This window comes from Salvelinus namaycush, unplaced genomic scaffold (genome assembly GCF_016432855.1).
Source record: "Salvelinus namaycush isolate Seneca unplaced genomic scaffold, SaNama_1.0 Scaffold2939, whole genome shotgun sequence".
Classification (NCBI taxonomy): Eukaryota; Metazoa; Chordata; class Actinopteri; order Salmoniformes; family Salmonidae; genus Salvelinus; species Salvelinus namaycush.
In genome coordinates, this window is record NW_024059829.1 from 11950 (window position 1) to 30907 (window position 18958).

The window sequence follows — 18958 nt, forward strand, 5'->3', positions numbered from 1 at the left end:
AGTAGGGTTTCTCATCACCAAGCAGTATCTACCTCTGGTACCAAACATCTACATGTAACAGTTAGTGTAGTAGGGTTTCTCATCACCAAGCAGTATCTACCTCTGGTACCCAACATCTACATGTAACAGTTAGTGTAGTAGGGTTACTCATCACCAAGCAGTATCTACCTCTGGTACCCAACATCTACATGTAACAGTTAGTGTAGTAGGGTTACTCATCACCAAGCAGTATCTACCTCTGGTACCAAACATCTACATGTAACAGTTAGTGTAGTAGGGTTACTCATCACCAAGCAGTATCTACCTCTGGTACCAAACATCTACATGTAACAGTTAGTATAGTAGGGTGTCTCATCACCAAGCAGTATCTACCTCTGGTACCAAACATCTACATGTAACAGTTAGTGTAGTAGGGTTACTCATCACCAAGCAGTATCTACCTCTGGTACCAAACATCTACATGTAACAGTTAGTGTAGTAGGGTTTCTCATCATGCTGAAACACAAAGCACAGAAAACATCTTAGTTCATGAGATACATAGATACACACAGACAGAGACAGACAGACAGACAGACAGACAGACAGACAGACAGACAGACAGACAGACACACACACACAGACAGACACAGACAGACACAGACAGACACAGACAGACAGACCTTCCTTTTGCACCCCACCTCCCTCCCTCACTCCTTCCCCACCCTCCCCCTCCCTGTCTTCATACCTCAGCATGTTGTCCTGGGGTCAGCTGTCTCTGACACTGTTGATACTATCTTTCTCTCCCCCCCACTCAACCTTCCCTTCCCTCTCTCCCCTCCCCTTCTCTCCCTGACTCACTCTCCCCCTTCCCTTCCATCTCTCCCCTCCCCCCTCCGCTATACTCCCCTCCCTCTCAGCTCCCGTTCCTCCCTCCCCCTTCTCTCCCTCCTCCTCTTCCCTCCCTCCCTCTCTCTCCATACCTCAGCATGTTGTCCCGGGGTCAACTGTCTCTGACACAGTTGACACTTCAGACACAGAGGGTGGTAGTCCCGCCCCAATGACCTCATCTTCTCACCTGGACCAATGATGGAGAGAGGATACCAAGGATTAGAGGTCAAATGTCTGTCATGGACCAATCTGGTTAGAGGATACTCAAATTTTATTTGTCACATGCGCCGAATACAACAGTGAAATGCTGAATACAACAGGTGTAGACCTCACAGTGAAATGCTGAATACAACAGGTGTAGACTTTACAGTGAAATGCTGAATACAACAGGTGTGGACCTCACAGTGAAATGCTGAATACAACAGGTGTAGTAGACCTTACAGCACAGGTGTCAAACTCATTCCACGGGGGGCCGAGTGTCTGCGGGTTTTCGCACCTCCCTTGTACTTGATTGATGAATTAACATCACTAATTAGTTAGGAACTCCCCACACCTGGTTGTCTAGGGCTTTATTGAAAGGAAAAACCAATAACCTGCAGACACTAGGCCCTCCGTGGAATGAGTTTGACACCCCTGCCTTACAGTGAAATGCTGAATACAACAGGTGAAGTAGACCTTACAGTGAAATGCTGAATACAACAGGTGTGGACCTCACAGTGAAATGCTGAATACAACAGGTGTGGACCTCACAGTGAAATGCTGAATACAACAGGTGAAGTAGACCTTACAGTGAAATGCTGAATACAACAGGTGTGGACCTCACAGTGAAATGCTGAATACAACAGGTGTGGACCTCACAGTGAAATGCTGAATACAACAGGTGTAGACCTCACAGTGAAATGCTGAATACAACAGGTGAAGTAGACCTTACAGTGAAATGCTGAATACAACAGGTGTGGACCTCACAGTGAAATGCTGAATACAACAGGTGTAGACCTCACAGTGAAATGCTGAATACAACAGGTGTGGACCTTACAGTGAAATGCTGAATACAACAGGTGTGGACCTCACAGTGAAATGCTGAATACAACAGGTGTGGACCTCACAGTGAAATGCTGAATACAACAGGTGTAGACCTCACAGTGAAATGCTGAATACAACAGGTGTGGACCTCACAGTGAAATGCTGAATACAACAGGTGTAGACCTCACAGTGAAATGCTGAATACAACAGGTGTGGACCTCACAGTGAAATGCTGAATACAACAGGTGTAGACCTCACAGTGAAATGCTGAATACAACAGGTGTGGACCTCACAGTGAAATGCTGAATACAACAGGTGTGGACCTCACAGTGAAATGCTGAATACAACAGGTGTAGTAGACCTTACAGTGAAATGCTGAAAACAGGTGTAGACCTCACAGTGAAATGCTGAATACAACAGGTGTGGACCTCACAGTGAAATGCTGAATACAACAGGTGTAGACCTCACAGTGAAATGCGGACTGACAAGATCTTAACCAACATTGCTTTAAGAAGTTAAGAAAAAATGTGTTCAGTAAACATATATATTTTTTAAAGTTATAAATAATTAAACAGCAGCAGTAAAATAACAATAGCGAGGCTATATTGGGGTTCCATTACAGAGTCAATGTGAGGGGGCACCGGTTAATCCAGGTAATTGAGGTAATATGTAGGTAGAGTTAAAGTGACTATGTATAGATAGTAAACAGAGAGTAGCAGCAGCACCGGTTAATCCAGGTAATTGAGGTAATATGTAGGTAGAGTTAAAGTGACTATGTATAGATAGTAAACAGAGAGTAGCAGCAGTGTAAAAGAGGGGTCTGGTGGTCATGTGATCAGATGTTCAGGAGTCTGATGGTTTGGGGGTAGAAGCTGATAAGGAGCCTTTTGATTAGATGTTCAGGAGTCTGATGGTTTGGGGGTAGAAGCTGATAAGGAGCCTTTTGATTAGATGTTCAGGAGTCTGATGGTTTGGGGGTAGAAGCTGATAAGGAGCCTTTTGATTAGATGTTCAGGAGTCTGATGGTTTGGGGGTAGAAGCTGATAAGGAGCCTTTTGGTCCTAGATTTGGTGATCCGGTACCACTTGCCGTGCGGTAGAAGAGAGAACAGTATAGGACTAGGGTGACTGGTGTCTTTTACAATCTGTAGGGCCTTCCTCTGACACCGCCTGGTATAGAGGTCCTGGATGGCAGGAAGCTTGGCCCCGGTGATGTACTGGGTCGTACGCACTACCCTCTATAGTGTCATGCGGTCAGAGGCCGAGCAGTTGCCATACCAGGCAGTGATGCAACCAGACGGAATCCTCTCGATGGTGCAGCTGTAGAACCTTTTGAGGATCTAAGGACCCATGCCAAATCTCTTCATTCTCCTGAGGGGGAATAGGCTTTGTCATGCACTCTTCACTACTGTCTTGGTGTGCTTGGACCATGTTAGTTTGTTGGTGACGTGGACACCAAGGAACTTGAAGCTCTCAACCTGCTCCACTACAGCCCGTCGATGAGAATGGGGGCGTTCTTGGTCCTCCTTTTCCTGTAGTCCACAATCATCTCCTTTGTTTTTATCACGTTGAGGGAGAGGTTGTTGTCCTGGCACCACACGGCCAGGTCTCTGACCTCCTCCCTATAGGCTGTCTCATCGCTGACGGTGATCAGGCCTACCACTGTTGTGTCATCGGCAAACTTGATGATGGTGTTGGAGTCGTTCCTGGCTCGACAGTCGTGAGTGATCAGGGAGTACAGGAGGGGTCTGAGCACGATCCCCTGAGGGGCCCCCGTGTTGAGGATCAGCATGGCGGATGTGTTGTTACCTAACCTTACCACCTGGTGGTGGCTCGTCAGGAAGTCCAGGATCCAGTTGCAGAGGGAGGTGTTTAGTCCCAGGGTCCTTAGCTTAGTGATGAGCTTTGAGGGCACTATGGTATTGAACGCTCAGCTGTAGTCAATGAATACCAGTGGGGTTGGAAGATACCAAGGGTTAGAGGTCAAATGGTGTCTGCCATTCAGAGAGAGCTCTGCACTGTGACCTGAGAGTTGCTAAGCTACCGATAATTTACCAAAGTAACTTTGGGAATTTATACTAGAATAACTTTTATAAAATGTATTCCTCTATATGGTGTCTGTGTCCATATTGTCCAACAGACTAATTAATGAAAAAGCATCTAATCAACAAGGCCATTATTTTGATGAACTCTATTGACTGATTTAACAACTGACATCAGTTTGGCTCCAACACATTTACAACAAAGACATTTTGACAGTAAAATAAATACAAGTGTTTAAAAAAACATTAAGAATATTTCATGCTGAAACCCTCATATTAAACACCAATGATATTTACTGAGTTCATGGTTTATATTAAGGTTAAGGATTTACAGCTTTATATTATATAGATATATATTAAACCATCTTATTTAATTATTGTCTATTTGACATGATAATTACAGACTCTGTCACGTTCCTGACCTGTTTTCCCTTGTTTTGTATGTATTTTAGTATGGTCAGGACGTGAGTTGGGGTGGGTTGTCTATGTGTGTTTTCTATGTTGGGATTTTGGGTTCGGCCTGGTATGATTCTCAATCAGAGGCAGCTGTCAATCGTTGTCCCTGATTGAGAATCATACTTAGGCAGCCGGGGTTTCACGTTTGGTTTGTGGGTGTTTGTTCCTGTGTCAGTGTTTCGCCACACGGGACTGTTACGGTATGTTCGTTTGTTGTTTTGTATCGTGTATTGTTTTCGTGTACATTAAATTACCATGGAAACTTACCACTCTGCACATTGGTCCTCCGATCCTTCTCGCTTCTCCTCGTCCGAGGAGGAGGACGAAATAGACTGCCGTTACAGACTCATGTGATAAGGCCACACAGAGGACCAGAGATAATTACAGACTCATGTGATAAGGCCACACAGAGGGCCAGAGATAATTACAGACTCATGTGATAAGGCCACACAGAGGGCCAGAGATAATTACAGACTCATGTGATAAGGCCACACAGAGGGCCAGAGATAATTACAGACTCATGTGATAAGGCCACACAGAGGGCCAGAGATAATTACAGACTCATGTGATAAGGCCACACAGAGGGCCAGAGATAATTACAGACTCATGTGATAAGGCCACACAGAGGACCAGAGATAATTACAGACTCATGTGATAAGACCACACAGAGGGCCAGAGATAATTACAGACTCATGTGATAATCTGAAGTACTCAAAAAGGCCACTAGATGTAATTTGATAAAATTCCCCCTAAAATGTAAATGTTACCAAAATTCTGGTAGTTTCCTGGTAAACATAGAAACTTTCCAATAATATACCTTTCATTTGCAACCCTAGTTCCTGTACCGGACACATGCAAATAATGCAAGTCCCTAAAGGAAAGGAAGGCAAGTTGGTATTTTAACAAAGCCGAAGTGTGAGAGACCAGTCTGCTGTCTCATATCAGTTGAGGACTTAGGAAAGGAGCCCAGGTGAAAGGAAGCCAGGTTAGACTATAGGAACTCAGCCTCTGAAGGAAAGGAAGCCAGGTTAGACTATTGGAACCCAGCCTCTGAAGGAAAGGAAGCCAGGTTAGACTATAGGAACCCAGCCAGTGAAGGAAAAGAGACCAGTTTAGGGTGTTGGAACTTATCCCAGGATGAAAAGAAGGCTGGTTAGAAAGGAAAGGACACCAGGTTAGACTATAGGAACCCAGCCAGTGAAGGAAAAGAGACCAGTTTAGGGTGTTGGAACTTATCCCAGGATGAAAAGAAGGCTGGTTAGAAAGGAAAGGACACCAGGTTAGACTATAGGACCACAGCCAGTGAAGGAAAAGAGACCAGTTTAGGGTGTTGGAACTTATCCCAGGATGAAAAGAAGGCTGGTTAGAAAGGAAAGGACACCAGGTCAGAGTATTGGAGAGGAGCCGGTGTGTTAGAGAACAGTCTGCTTCCTCAGAGAAGACACTTCCTGTTGTCTGTGTGTGAGTCATGACAGACTGTTCAGAGCATGGAGACACACACACACCACACACACACACACACACACACACACACACACACACACACACACACACACACACACACACACACACACACACACACACACACACACACACACACACACACACACACACACACACACACACACACACCAAAGTAGACGGGTTTCCCAAAGATGGGACAGTAGCCCACCATGATAGATGATATTCCTGACACTGTTATTTAGCAGACAGGAAGTGTGTACGTAGAGAGAGTGAGATGGAGAAAGTGTGTGTAGAGAGAGAGAATGTGTGTGTGAGAGAGTATGTAGAGAAAAGGTGTGTGTGTGTCAGAGAGATGTACAGGAAATAGGTTCAACTCTGTGAATGTGGCGTGTTGTGATGACAGAACCAGGATGTGGTGAGAACCTTGTCACAGCAAGACAAAGAAACATCACTTCAAAAGAAAATTAGAGGAGAAAGAGAGAGAGAGAGAGAGAGAAAGAGAGAGAGAGAGAGAGAGAGAGAGAGAGAGGTGAGAACCTTGTCACAGCAAGACAAAGAAACATCCCTTCAAAAGAAAATTAGAGGAGAAAGAGAGAGAGAGAGAGAGAAAGAGAGAGAGAGAGAGAGAGAGAGAGAGAGAGAGGTGAGAACCTTGTCACAGCAAGACAAAGAAACATCACTTCAAAAGAAAATTAGAGGAGACAGAGACAGAGAGAGAGAGAGAGAGAGAGAGAGAGAGAGAGAAAGAGAGTGAGAGAGAAAAGAGACAGAGAGAGAGAGAGACAGAGACAGAGACAGAGACAGAGACAGAGAGAGAGAGAGAGGGGAGAAAGAGAGATAGAGACTCTTGGTGCTGAATAGGGGGACTCAATACAAGGAGTCAGCATATCAAGTTACCTGTTCAGTCCTCTTTTCATCTTTAAACACTTTTCTCTCCAACACCAAGGATTGGGAGACTCTCAATTGAAAAGGGAAACCTGACACCAACCCCACTTCACACACAGAGGAGTGGAGAGGTGGAGATAAGGTGAGGATGAGTGAATGGGGGAGACAGATGGGGGAGAGAGAGGGGTGAGAGAGAGATAGATTATTGACAGACTGGGTTGGTAGAAGGAGACAGGGGAGGAGGGAGAGAGAGGGTGAGGAACATAGTGTGTAAAAGGTGACTAACTTGTCTGTGCAGATGAAGATAGCTGACGTTGACAGCACCAGGGCTCAGCCGTCTAGCGTTACCACAGCTCACACTATTCTCTGATCCATTCTGCATGTTTCCACACAGCGGAGTTCCTGCACATTGTGAAAATCAGGATGTGTCACACACTGCGGTCACACCCAAACAGCTCTTGGCTGTACGCCCAGGCTTATCACTAAGTTACACAAGACAAGTTTGTATCAGTGAAAAAAACAATAGCATTTAAGACAATTCTCCAAGTAAAAAAACAGCATCTAATTTGTAATTTACTACCACACCTGTTGAGTTGACTTGGGTAACAGACCTCTAGCTTCTACACCACAGAAAGTTAGAGGTGACTTTCCCAAGTCAAGCACTGACAATTAGGTAAGATATTACAGGACACACTATGTGTAACTGCTGCTCTGTCAGCAGTTTCCTGTGGAGTTTTTCTAATCTCAATGTTTCCTGTAGGTAGGTGGGTTTAACTGGTCTGATTTGCTTAACAGTTTGCCACATAATTGAAGTAAGGAAGTAATGAGTTAGAAGTCATATAGCCCAGCAGTATTTCTCACTCTTCAGTCCTCTCTTCATGACAGTAGACTTGTTTAGCTCAGTGGAGCCCCAGTTAGAGACAGATATGATACCTGCAGTGATATTGATGAGCCTGATCTGGAGCACAGGTAGGTTGCTGTGCTATACACTTGTGACAGTTACTGAGATATATTTTGATATATTACCATTTTCAGGGCTAGTAAAAGAACATGCAGCTGGAAGCAGACAGTAAAAATCTGTCTCAAAGCAGGACAATGATGTGATCACCTGTAAATGTACTTTACTGTAGCGTAACTGTCCATCTGGGGACAGGCACTAATGTCAGTTAAGGTGTGATGGTCAGTGTTATTAGAACCTAGGTAAGACCCAAATGCAGACAACATTGGCAGGCAAAGACAGGTCAAGGCAGGCAGGGGTCGATAGTCCAGAGTAAGGGGACAAAGGTACAGGACGGCAGGTATGCTCAGGGTAGGCAGAGATCGGTAATCCAGAGGAGGGCTGAGGTACAGATCAGCAAGCAGGCTCAGGCAGAGTGGTCAGGCAGGCAGGCTCAGAGTCAGGACAGGCAGAGTGGTCAGGCAGGCGGGCTCACTGTCAGGACAGGCAGAGTGGTCAGGCAGGCGGGCTCAGAGTGAGGACAGGCAGAGTGGTCAGGCAGGCGGGGTCAGAGTCAGGACAGGCAGAGTGGTCAGGCAGGCGGGCTCAGAGTCAGGACAGGCAGAGTGGTCAGGCAGGCGGGCTCAGAGTCAGGACAGGCAAGGATCAAAACCGGGAGGACAAGAAAACAGAGACTGGGAAAAAGCAGGCGCAGACACAAACCACTGGTTGACTTGAACAAACAGTACAAACTGGCATCAGACAAACATAAAACACAGGCATAAATACACAGGGGATAATGGGGAAGATGGGCTACACCTGGAAGGGGGTGGAGATAATCACAAAGACAGGTGAAACAGATCAGGGTGTGACACAATGTTCCCTCTAAACTGCAGATAAATCAGCCAATAGCGAGAAGCACGAGATTGAACTTCACTACATTTTCTAGAGCAGCTGGTCACCAATCGGTTGATCGTGATCAACTGGTTGATCTCCATGGCATTCCTAGTGGATGGCCAAACATTTCTGTAAAAACCCACGATAAAGCCTTGTGTTCCTATTTTTTGGGGTCTCAGGCTGTTGACCTGCTTGCTGGACATTTTGTTCATATCCTCTGCTAGTTAGTGAGTTATTATCCCGGTTGGATAAGTGGATAAACAGGTTAATGTCAAGCCCTGCATGTTTCTTTCAAAAGTCTCATGGAATGTAGGTCTACGTTGAACACCACACATTGGCTGCTACTGTAGGCTTAATGATAGAACAGCTGTTTACATGTTAAAATGTTATGGGATGCATTTTCTCCATTGTTTTTGATGGTAGGTCACTCTGGTAGATCCACATTATGATCAAATAGCCACAGTAGTCTACTTGTCCACTGTTAACTGTAACTTAAAGGGGGTACAGCCTCTGTGTTCACAGTAAACACACCCTTGAAGTTGTACAGAATTTTCACAATGTTCAAGTTTGAGCTCAGCAAACCTGAAACCTGCTCAGTGACGGAGAAAGTTATAGGAACATTGGTGATGGTGTCATGCATCTGACTGTTGTATATTCAGTGTGTCAATGATTGATTGTATCTGTCTCTATGTAAATGAATGAGAGTATATTTTATGTATTTTATATTGGTCTTATGTTAGATCAGGAGTGGGGGGTGTAAATCCTAGATGTCTGTGACCTGAGTCAAGATCAACAGGCCTGATTCTATATGTCAGGAAGAGAGCGAGAGAGAGGAGTAGAGAGAGGAGGGGATGGGGAGGAGAGAGGAAGGGTGAGAGAGGAGGAGGGGGGTGTAGAAGCTAGAAGTCTGTCATCTGAGTCAAGCTCTACAGGCCTGATGCTATATGTCAGGAAGAGAGAGAGAACAGGACAGCAACACAATTAGACCCAAACAAATCATGAGAAAACTCAAATATAATTACTTGACACATTGGAAAGAATTAACCAAAAAACTGAGCAAACTAGAATGCTATTTGGCCCTAAACAGAGAGTACACAGTGGCAGAATACCTGACCACTGTGACTGACCCAAACTAAAGAAAGCTTTGACTATGTACAGACACAGTGAGCACAGCCAGCAAGATTTGTGACCTGTTGCCACAAGAAAAGGGCAACCAGTGAAGAACAAACACCATTGTAAATATAACCCAAATTTGTTTATTTATTTTCCCTTTTGTACTTTAACCATTTGCACATCGTTACGACACTGTATATATACATACTATGACATTTGAAATGTCTTTATTCTTTGGGAACTTCTGTGAGTGTAATGTTTACTGTTCATTTTCATTGTTTAGTTCACTTTTGTATATTAACTAGTTAACTTGTGTTTCCCATGCCAAAAAAGCCCTTCAATTGAATTGAATTGAATTGAGAACGAGAGATAAGATCAGAGAGAGGGAGGGGGGACAGATAAGGGGAGGAAAGGGAGGGGGTGTCAAAAGACAGAGGGCTGACATAGTAACATACAGTCAACTGAATATAGTCAACCAGTAAGCTCTTCCACTATTGGCTCAGCTCAGCTTGACCTCTGACCTATGGAACTGAACGATTGAGAAAACAAAAACAGACGAAATCAAATGTATTAAATTATATATAATCTCCTCTGCAGAGAGATGTTCATCTTTCCACATTGTGACTTTTGTGGTGAGGTCTTGTTGAGAAATGTCACACCATTTCTCAGTGCTCAATGTCTCAACACTGTTTCTCAAAGGAAACACAACCATTTGTCCTGCTCGTCTCTCACAGCTTAGTTCAGTCTACCGCTAAATAACAGGATATGGAGAAACAGCATTTGGCTGTGAGTCCAGAACCATGAGTCAGTCATGTAGACAAAGGGGAAGTGTTCTAGCAGAGGGAGCAAGTCTCATCAGTACATTATATGACTTTAGTTAAATACATAGATACACTAGATAAACATTATTACAGACTAATTAAATACATAGATACACTAGATAAACATTATTACAGACTAATTAAATACATAGATACACTAGATAAACATAACAGCAATTTTACCACCATAGACCCTCTCAGCCTCTCAGCTCCACTAGGACCCTCTCAGCCACCTGTCTCCACTAGGGCCCTCTCAGTCACCCGGCTCCACTAGGGCCCTCTCAGCCACCCGGCTCCACTAGGGCACTCTCACTCAGCCGGCTCCACTAGGGCCCTCTCAGCCAGCTGTCTCCGCTTGAACCCTCTCAGCCAGCCTGCCCCACTGGGGCCCTCTCAGCCAGCTTTCTCCACTAGGGCCCTCTCAGCCACCAGGATCCACTTGGACCCTCTCAGCCAGCCTGCTCCACTAGGGCCCTCTCAGCCAGCTGTCTCCACTTGAACCCTCTCAGCCAGCCTGCTCCACTAGGTCCCTCTCAGCCAGCCTGCTCCACGAGGGCCCTCTCAGCCACCTGTCTCCACTAGGGCCCTCTCAGCCATCCGGCTCCACTAGGGCCCTCTCAGCCACCTGTCTCCAAAAGGACCCTCTCAGTCACCCGGCTCCACTAGGGGCCTCTCAGCCAGCCTGCTCCACTAGGGCCCTCTCAGCCACCTGTCTCCACTAGGGCCCTCTCAGTCACCCGGCTCGACTAAGGCCCTCTCAGCCACCCGGCTCCACTAGGGCCCTCTCAGTCAACTGTCTCCACTAGGGCCCTCTCAGCCAGCTGTCTCCACTTGGACCCTCTCAGCCAGCCTGCTCCACTGGGGCCCTCTCAGCCACCAGGATCCATTTGAACCCTCTCAGCCAGCTGTCTCCACTTGGACCCTCTCAGCCAGCCTGCTCCACTGGGGCCCTCTCAGCCACCAGGATCCATTTGAACCCTCTCAGTCAGCTGGCTCCACTAGGGCCCTCTCAGCCATCCGGCTCCACTAGGGCCCTCTCAGTCAACTGTCTCCACTAGGGCCCTCTCAGCCAGCTGTCTCCACTTGGACCCTCTCAGCCAGCCTGCTCCACTGGGGCCCTCTCAGCCACCAGGATCCATTTGAACCCTCTCAGCCAGCTGTCTCCACTTGGACCCTCTCAGCCACCAGGATCCACTTGGACCCTCTCAGTCAGCTGGCTCCACTAGGGCCCTCTCAGCCATCCGGCTCCACTAGGGCCCTCTCAGCCACCTGTCTCCAAAAGGGCCCTCTCAGTCACCCGGCTCCACTAGGGCCCTCTCAGACAGCTGGCTCCACTAGGGCCCTCTCAGCCAGCTGTCTCCACTAGGGCCCTCTCAGCCATCCGGCTCCACTAGGGCCCTCTCAGCCATCTGTCTCCAAAAGGGCCCTCTCAGTCACCCGGCTCCACTAGGGGCCTCTCAGCCAGCCTGCTCCACTAGGGGCCTCTCAGCCAGCTGTCTCCACTAGGGCCCTCTCAGTCACCCGGCTCCACTAGGGCCCTATCAGCCAGCTGGCTCCACTAGGGCCCTCTCAGTCAACTGTCTCCACTTGGACCCTCTCAGCCACCAGGATCCACTTGGACCCTCTCAGTCAGCTGGCTCCACTAGGGCCCTCTCAGCCATCCGGCTCCACTAGGGCCCTCTCAGCCACCTGTCTCCAAAAGGGCCCTCTCAGTCACCCGGCTCCACTAGGGCCCTCTCAGACAGCTGGCTCCACTAGGGCCCTCTCAGCCAGCTGTCTCCACTAGGGCCCTATCAGCCAGCTGGCTCCACTAGGGCCCTCTCAGTCAACTGTCTCCACTTGGACCCTCTCAGCCACCAGGATCCACTTGGACCCTCTCAGTCAGCTGGCTCCACTAGGGCCCTCTCAGCCATCCGGCTCCACTAGGGCCCTCTCAGCCACCTGTCTCCAAAAGGGCCCTCTCAGTCACCCGGCTCCACTAGGGCCCTCTCAGACAGCTGGCTCCACTAGGGCCCTCTCAGCCAGCTGTCTCCACTAGGGCCCTCTCAGCCATCCGGCTCCACTAGGGCCCTCTCAGCCATCTGTCTCCAAAAGGGCCCTCTCAGTCACCCGGCTCCACTAGGGGCCTCTCAGCCAGCCTGCTCCACTAGGGGCCTCTCAGCCAGCTGTCTCCACTAGGGCCCTCTCAGTCACCCGGCTCCACTAGGGCCCTATCAGCCAGCTGGCTCCACTAGGGCCCTCTCAGTCAACTGTCTCCACTTGGACCCTCTCAGCCACCAGGATCCACTTGGACCCTCTCAGTCAGCTGGCTCCACTAGGGCCCTCTCAGCCATCCGGCTCCACTAGGGCCCTCTCAGCCACCTGTCTCCAAAAGGGCCCTCTCAGTCACCCGGCTCCACTAGGGCCCTCTCAGAGAGCTGGCTCCACTAGGGCCCTCTCAGCCAGCTGGCTCCACTAGGGCCCTCTCAGCCATCTGGCTCCACTAGGGCCTTCTCAGCCATCTGTCTCCAAAAGGGCCCTCTCAGTCACCCGGCTCCACTAGGGGCCTCTCAGCCAGCCTGCTCCACTAGGGGCCTCTCAGCCAGCCTGCTCCACTAGGGGCCTCTCAGCCAGCTGTCTCCACTAGGGCCCTCTCAGTCACCCGGCTCCACTAGGGGCCTCTCAGCCAGCCTGCTCCACTAGGGGCCTCTCAGCCAGCTGTCTCCACTAGGGCCCTCTCAGTCACCCGGCTCCACTAGGGCCCTCTCAGTCACCCGGCTCCACTAGGGCCCTCTCAGTCAACTGTCTCCACTTGGACCCTCTCAGCCAGCTGGCTCCACTAGGGCCCTCTCAGTCAACTATCTCCACTTGGACCCTCTTAGCCAGCTGGCTCCACTTGGACCCTCTCAGCCAGCTGGCTCCACTAGGGGCCTCTCAGCCAGCCTGCTCCACTAGGGCCCTCTCAGTCACCCGGCTCCACTGGGGCCCTCTCAACCACCTGGCTCCACTAGGGCCCTCTCAGCCAGCTGTCTCCACTTGGACCCTCTCAGCCAGCCTGCTCCACTGGGGCACTCTCAGCCAGCTTTCTCCACTAGGGCCCTCTCAGTCACCCGGCTCAACTAGGTCCCTCTCAGCCAGCTGTCTCCACTAGGGCCCTCTCAGTCACCCGGCTCCACTAGGGCCCTCTCAGTCACCCGGCTCCACTAGGGCCCTCTCAGTCAACTGTCTCCACTTGGACCCTCTCAGCCAGCTGGCTCCACTAGGGCCCTCTCAGTCAACTATCTCCACTTGGACCCTCTCAGCCAGCTGGCTCCACTTGGACCCTCTCAGCCAGCTGGCTCCACTAGGGGCCTCTCAGCCAGCCTGCTCCACTAGGGCCCTCTCAGTCACCCGGCTCCACTAGGGCCCTCTCAACCACCTGGCTCCACTAGGGCCCTCTCAGCCAGCTGTCTCCACTTGGACCCTCTCAGCCAGCCTGCTCCACTGGGGCACTCTCAGCCAGCTTTCTCCACTAGGGCCCTCTCAGTCACCCGGCTCAACTAGGTCCCTCTCAGCCAGCTTTCTCCACTAAGGCCCTCTCACTCAGCCGGCTCCACTAGGGCCCTCTCAGCCAGCTGGTTCCAATAGGGCCCTATCAGCCAGCTGGCTCCACTAGGGCCCTCTCAGTCAACTGTCTCCACTTGGACCCTCTCAGCCACCAGGATCCACTAGGGCCCTCTCAGCCATCCGGCTCCACTAGGGCCCTCTCAGCCACCTGTCTCCAAAAGGGCCCTCTCAGTCACCCGGCTCCAATAGGGCCCTCTCAGCCAGCCTGCTCCACTAGGGCCCTCTCAGCCAGCTGTCTCCACTAGGGCCCTCTCAGCCATCCGGCTCCACTAGGGCCCTCTCAGCCATCTGTCTCCAAAAGGGCCCTCTCAGTCACCCGGCTCCACTAGGGGCCTCTCAGCCAGCCTGCTCCACTAGGGCCCTCTCAGCCATCCGTCTCCACTAGGGCCCTCTCAGTCACCCGGCTCCACTAGGGCCCTATCAGCCAGCTGGCTCCACTAGGGCCCTCTCAGCCAGCTGGTTCCACTAGGGCCCTCTCAGCCACCAGGATCCACTTGGACCCTCTCAGCCATCCGGCTCCACTAGGGCCCTCTCAGCCACCTGTCCCTCTCAGCCACCTGTCTCCAAAAGGGCCCTCTCAGTCAGACGGCTCCACTAGGGCCCTCTCAGCAACCTGTCTCCACTAGGACCCTCTCAGCCAGCTTTCTCCACTAGGGCCCTCTCACTCAGCCGGCTCCACTAGGGCCCTCTCAGCCAGCTGGCTCCACTAGGGCCCTATCAGCCAGCTGGCTCCACTAGGGCCCTCTCAGTCAACTGTCTCCACTTGGACCCTCTCAGCCACCAGGATCCACTAGGGCCCTCTCAGCCATCCGGCTCCACTAGGGCCCTCTCAGCCACCTGTCTCCAAAAGGGCCCTCTCAGTCACCCGGCTCCAATAGGGCCCTCTCAGCCAGCCTGCTCCACTAGGGCCCTCTCAGCCAGCTGTCTCCACTAGGGCCCTCTCAGCCATCCGGCTCCACTAGGGCACTCTCAGCCATCTGTCTCCAAAAGGGCCCTCTCAGTCACCCGGCTCCACTAGGGGCCTCTCAGCCAGCCTGCTCCACTAGGGCCCTCTCAGCCATCCGTCTCCACTAGGGCCCTCTCAGCCAGCCGGCTCCACTAGGGCCCTCTCAGTCAGCTGGCTCCACTAGGGCCCTCTCAGCCAGCTGGTTCCACTAGGGCCCTCTCAGCCACCAGGATCCACTTGGACCCTCTCAGCCATCCGGCTCCACTAGGGCCCTCTCAGCCACCTGTCCCTCTCAGCCACCTGTCTCCAAAAGGGCCCTCTCAGTCAGACGGCTCCACTAGGGCCCTCTCAGCAACCTGTCTCCACTAGGACCCTCTCAGTCACCCGGCTCCACTAGGGGCCTCTCAGCCACCTGTCTCAACTAGGGCCCTCTCAGCCAGCTGTCTCCACTAGGGCCCTCTCAGCCAGCCTGCTCCACTAGGGCCCTCTCAGCCACCTTTCTCCACTAGGGCCCTCTCAGCCACCAGGATCCACTTGGACCCTCTCAGTCACCTGTCTCCACTAGGGCCCTCTCAGCCATCCGGCTCCACTAGGGCCCTCTCAGCCACCTGTCTCCAAAAGGGCCCTCTCAGTCACCCGGCTCCACTAGGGGCCTCTCAGCCAGCCTGCTCCACTAGGGCCCTCTCACTCAGCCGGCTCCACTAGGGCCCTCTCAGCCAGCTGGCTCCACTAGGGCCCTATCAGCCAGCTGGCTCCACTAGGGCCCTCTCAGTCAACTGTCTCCACTTGGACCCTCTCAGCCACCAGGATCCACTTGGACCCTCTCAGTCAGCTGGCTCCACTAGGGCCCTCTCAGCCATCCGGCTCCACTAGGGCCCTCTCAGCCACCTGTCTCCAAAAGGGCCCTCTCAGTCACCCGGCTCCACTAGGGCCCTCTCAGCCAGCCTGCTCCACTAGGGCCCTCTCAGCCAGCTGTCTCCACTAGGGCCCTCTCAGCCATCCGGCTCCACTAGGGCCCTCTCAGCCATCTGTCTCCAAAAGGGCCCTCTCAGTCACCCGGCTCCACTAGGGGCCTCTCAGCCAGCCTGCTCCACTAGGGGCCTCTCAGCCAGCTGTCTCCACTAGGGCCCTCTCAGCCAGCCGGCTCCACTAGGGCCCTCTCAGTCACCCGGCTCCACTAGGGCCCTCTCAGTCACCTGTCTCCACTAGGGCCCTCTCAGCCAGCTGGCTCCACTAGGGCCCTCTCAGTCAGCTGGCTCCACTAGGGCCCTCTCAGCCAGCTGGTTCCACTAGGGCCCTCTCAGCCACCAGGATCCACTTGGACCCTCTCAGTCAGACGGCTCCACTAGGGCCCTCTCAGCAACCTGTCTCCACTAGGACCCTCTCAGTCACCCGGCTCCACTAGGGGCCTCTCAGCCAGCCTGCTCAACTAGGGCCCTCTCAGCCAGCTGTCTCCACTAGGGCCCTCTCAGCCAGCCTGCTCCACTAGGGCCCTCTCAGCCACCTGTCTCCACTAGGGCCCTCTCAGCCACCAGGATCCACTTGGACCCTCTCAGCCAGCTGTCTCCACTAGGGCCCTCTCAGCCATCCGGCTCCACTAGGGCCCTCTCAGCCACCTGTCTCCAAAAGGGCCCTCTCAGTCACCCGGCTCCACTAGGGGCCTCTCAGCCAGCCTGCTCCACTAGGGCCCTCTCACTCAGCCGGCTCCACTAGGGCCCTCTCAGCCATTTGGCTCCACTAGGGCCCTATCAGCCAGCTGGCTCCACTAGGGCCCTCTCAGTCAACTGTCTCCACTTGGACCCTCTCAGCCACCAGGATCCACTTGGACCCTCTCAGTCAGCTGGCTCCACTAGGGCCCTCTCAGCCATCCGGCTCCACTAGGGCCCTCTCAGCCACCTGTCTCCAAAAGGGCCCTCTCAGTCACCCGGCTCCACTAGGGCCCTCTCAGCCAGCCTGCTCCACTAGGGCCCTCTCAGCCAGCTGTCTCCACTAGGGCCCTCTCAGCCATCCGGCTCCACTAGGGCCCTCTCAGCCATCTGTCTCCAAAAGGGCCCTCTCAGTCACCCGGCTCCACTAGGGGCCTCTCAGCCAGCCTGCTCCACTAGGGCCCTCTCAGCCAGCTGTCTCCACTAGGGCCCTCTCAGCCAGCCGGCTCCACTAGGGCCCTCTCAGTCACCCGGCTCCACTAGGGCCCTCTCAGTCACCTGTCTCCACTAGGGCCCTCTCAGCCAGCTGGCTCCACTAGGGCCCTCTCAGTCAACTGTCTCCACTTGGACCCTCTCAGCCAGCTGGCTCCACTAGGGCCCTCTCAGTCAACTGTCTCCACTTGGACCCTCTCAGCCAGCTGGCTCCACTAGGGCCCTCTCAGTCAACTGTCTCCACTTGGACCCTCTCAGCCAGCTGGCTCCACTTGGACCCTCTCAGCCAGCTGGCTCCACTAGGGGCCTCTCAGCCAGCCTGCTCCACTAGGGGCCTCTCAGACACCTGTCTCCACTAGGGCCCTCTCAGTCACCCGGCTCCACTAGGGCCCTCTCAGCCACCTGGCTCCACTAGGGCCCTCTGACTCAGCCGGCTCCACTAGGGCCCTCTCAGCCAGCTGTCTCCACTTGGACCCTCTCAGCCAGCTGTCTCCACTTGGACCCTATCAGCCAGCCTGCTCCACTGGGGCACTCTCAGCCAGCTTTCTCCACTAGGGCCCTCTCAGTCACCCGGCTCAACTAGGTCCCTCTCAGCCAGCTTTCTCCACTAGGGCCCTCTCACTCAGCCGGCTCCACTAGGGCCCTCTCAGTCAACTGTCTCCACTTGGACCCTCTCAGCCATCCGGCTCCACTAGGGCCCTCTCAGCCATCCGGCTCCACTAGGGCCCTCTCAGCCACCTGTCTCCAAAAGGGCCCTCTCAGTCACCCGGCTCCACTAGGGCCCTCTCAGCCAGCCTGCTCCACTAGGGCCCTCTCAGCCACCCGGCTCCACTAGGGCCCTCTCAGTCACCTGGCTCCACTAGGGCCCTCTCAGCCACCCGGCTCCACTAGGGCCCTCTCAGCCACCTGGCTCCACTAGGGCCCTCTCAGCCACCTGGCTCCACTAGGGCCCTCTCACTCAGCCGGCTCCACTAGGGCCCTCTCAGCCAGCTGTCTCCACTTGAACCCTCTCAGCCAGCCTGCTCCACTGGGGCCCTCTCAGCCAGCTTTCTCCACTAGGGCCCTCTCAGTCACCCGGCTCAACTAGGTCCCTCTCAGCCAGCTTTCTCCACTAGGGCCCTCTCACTCAGCCGGCTCCACTAGGGCCCTCTCAGCCAGCTGGCTCCACTAGGGCCCTATCAGCCAGCTGGCTCCACTAGGGCCCTCTCAGTCAACTGTCTCCACTTGGACCCTCTCAGCCACCAGGATCCACTTGGACCCTCTCAGTCAGCTGGCTCCACTAGGGCCCTCTCAGCCATCCGTCTCCACTAGGGCCCTCTCAGCCAGCCTGCTCCACTAGGGCCCTCTCAGCCAGCTGTCTCCACTAGGGCCCTCTCAGCCATCCGGCTCCACTAGGGCCCTCTCAGCCATCTGTCTCCAAAAGGGCCCTCTCAGTCACCCGGCTCCACTAGGGGCCTCTCAGCCAGCCTGCTCCACTAGGGGCCTCTCAGCCAGCTGTCGCAACTAGGGTCCTCTCAGTCACCCGGCTCCACTAGGGCCCTCTCAGCCACCTGTCTCCACTAGGACCCTCTCAGCCAGCTGGCTCCACTAGGGCCCTCTCAGTCAACTGTCTCCACTTGGACCCTCTCAGCCAGCTGGCTCCACTAGGGCCCTCTCAGTCAACTATCTCCACTTGGACCCTCTCAGCCAGCTGGCTCCACTTGGACCCTCTCAGCCAGCTGGCTCCACTAGGGGCCTCTCAGCCAGCCTGCTCCACTAGGGCCCTCTCAGTCACCCGGCTCCACT

General features: G+C 52.9%; 1 protein-coding gene across 1 annotated transcript; it reads right to left on the bottom strand.

Annotated features, from left to right (window-relative positions):
- Positions 1–456: 456 nt before the first annotated feature.
- LOC120039710 (cysteine-rich protein 2-like) lies at positions 457–6062 on the bottom strand. The gene is made up of 3 exons (XM_038985117.1): positions 6020–6062; positions 960–1054; positions 457–495 (listed from the first exon to the last, which is right to left on the bottom strand). Exons 1-3 carry the CDS (start codon positions 6060–6062, stop codon positions 457–459), a joined length of 177 nt encoding a protein of 58 aa, XP_038841045.1.
- Positions 6063–18958: the final 12896 nt, after the last annotated feature.

What these genes read in the sequence shown, in the direction of transcription:
- LOC120039710 (XM_038985117.1), bottom strand. Translation starts at nt 6,062, where the DNA reads ATGGTGGGCTACTGTCCCATCTTTGGGAAACCCGTCTACTTTG. An exon ending in TGGGAAACCCGTCTACTTTG is followed by an intron (nt 1,055 to 6,019) that starts GTGTGTGTGTGT and finishes TCATTGGTCCAG; the next exon opens with GTGAGAAGATGAGGTCATTG. An exon ending in CCCCGGGACAACATGCTGAG is followed by an intron (nt 496 to 959) that starts GTATGGAGAGAG and finishes TTTGTGTTTCAG; the next exon opens with CATGATGAGAAACCCTACTA.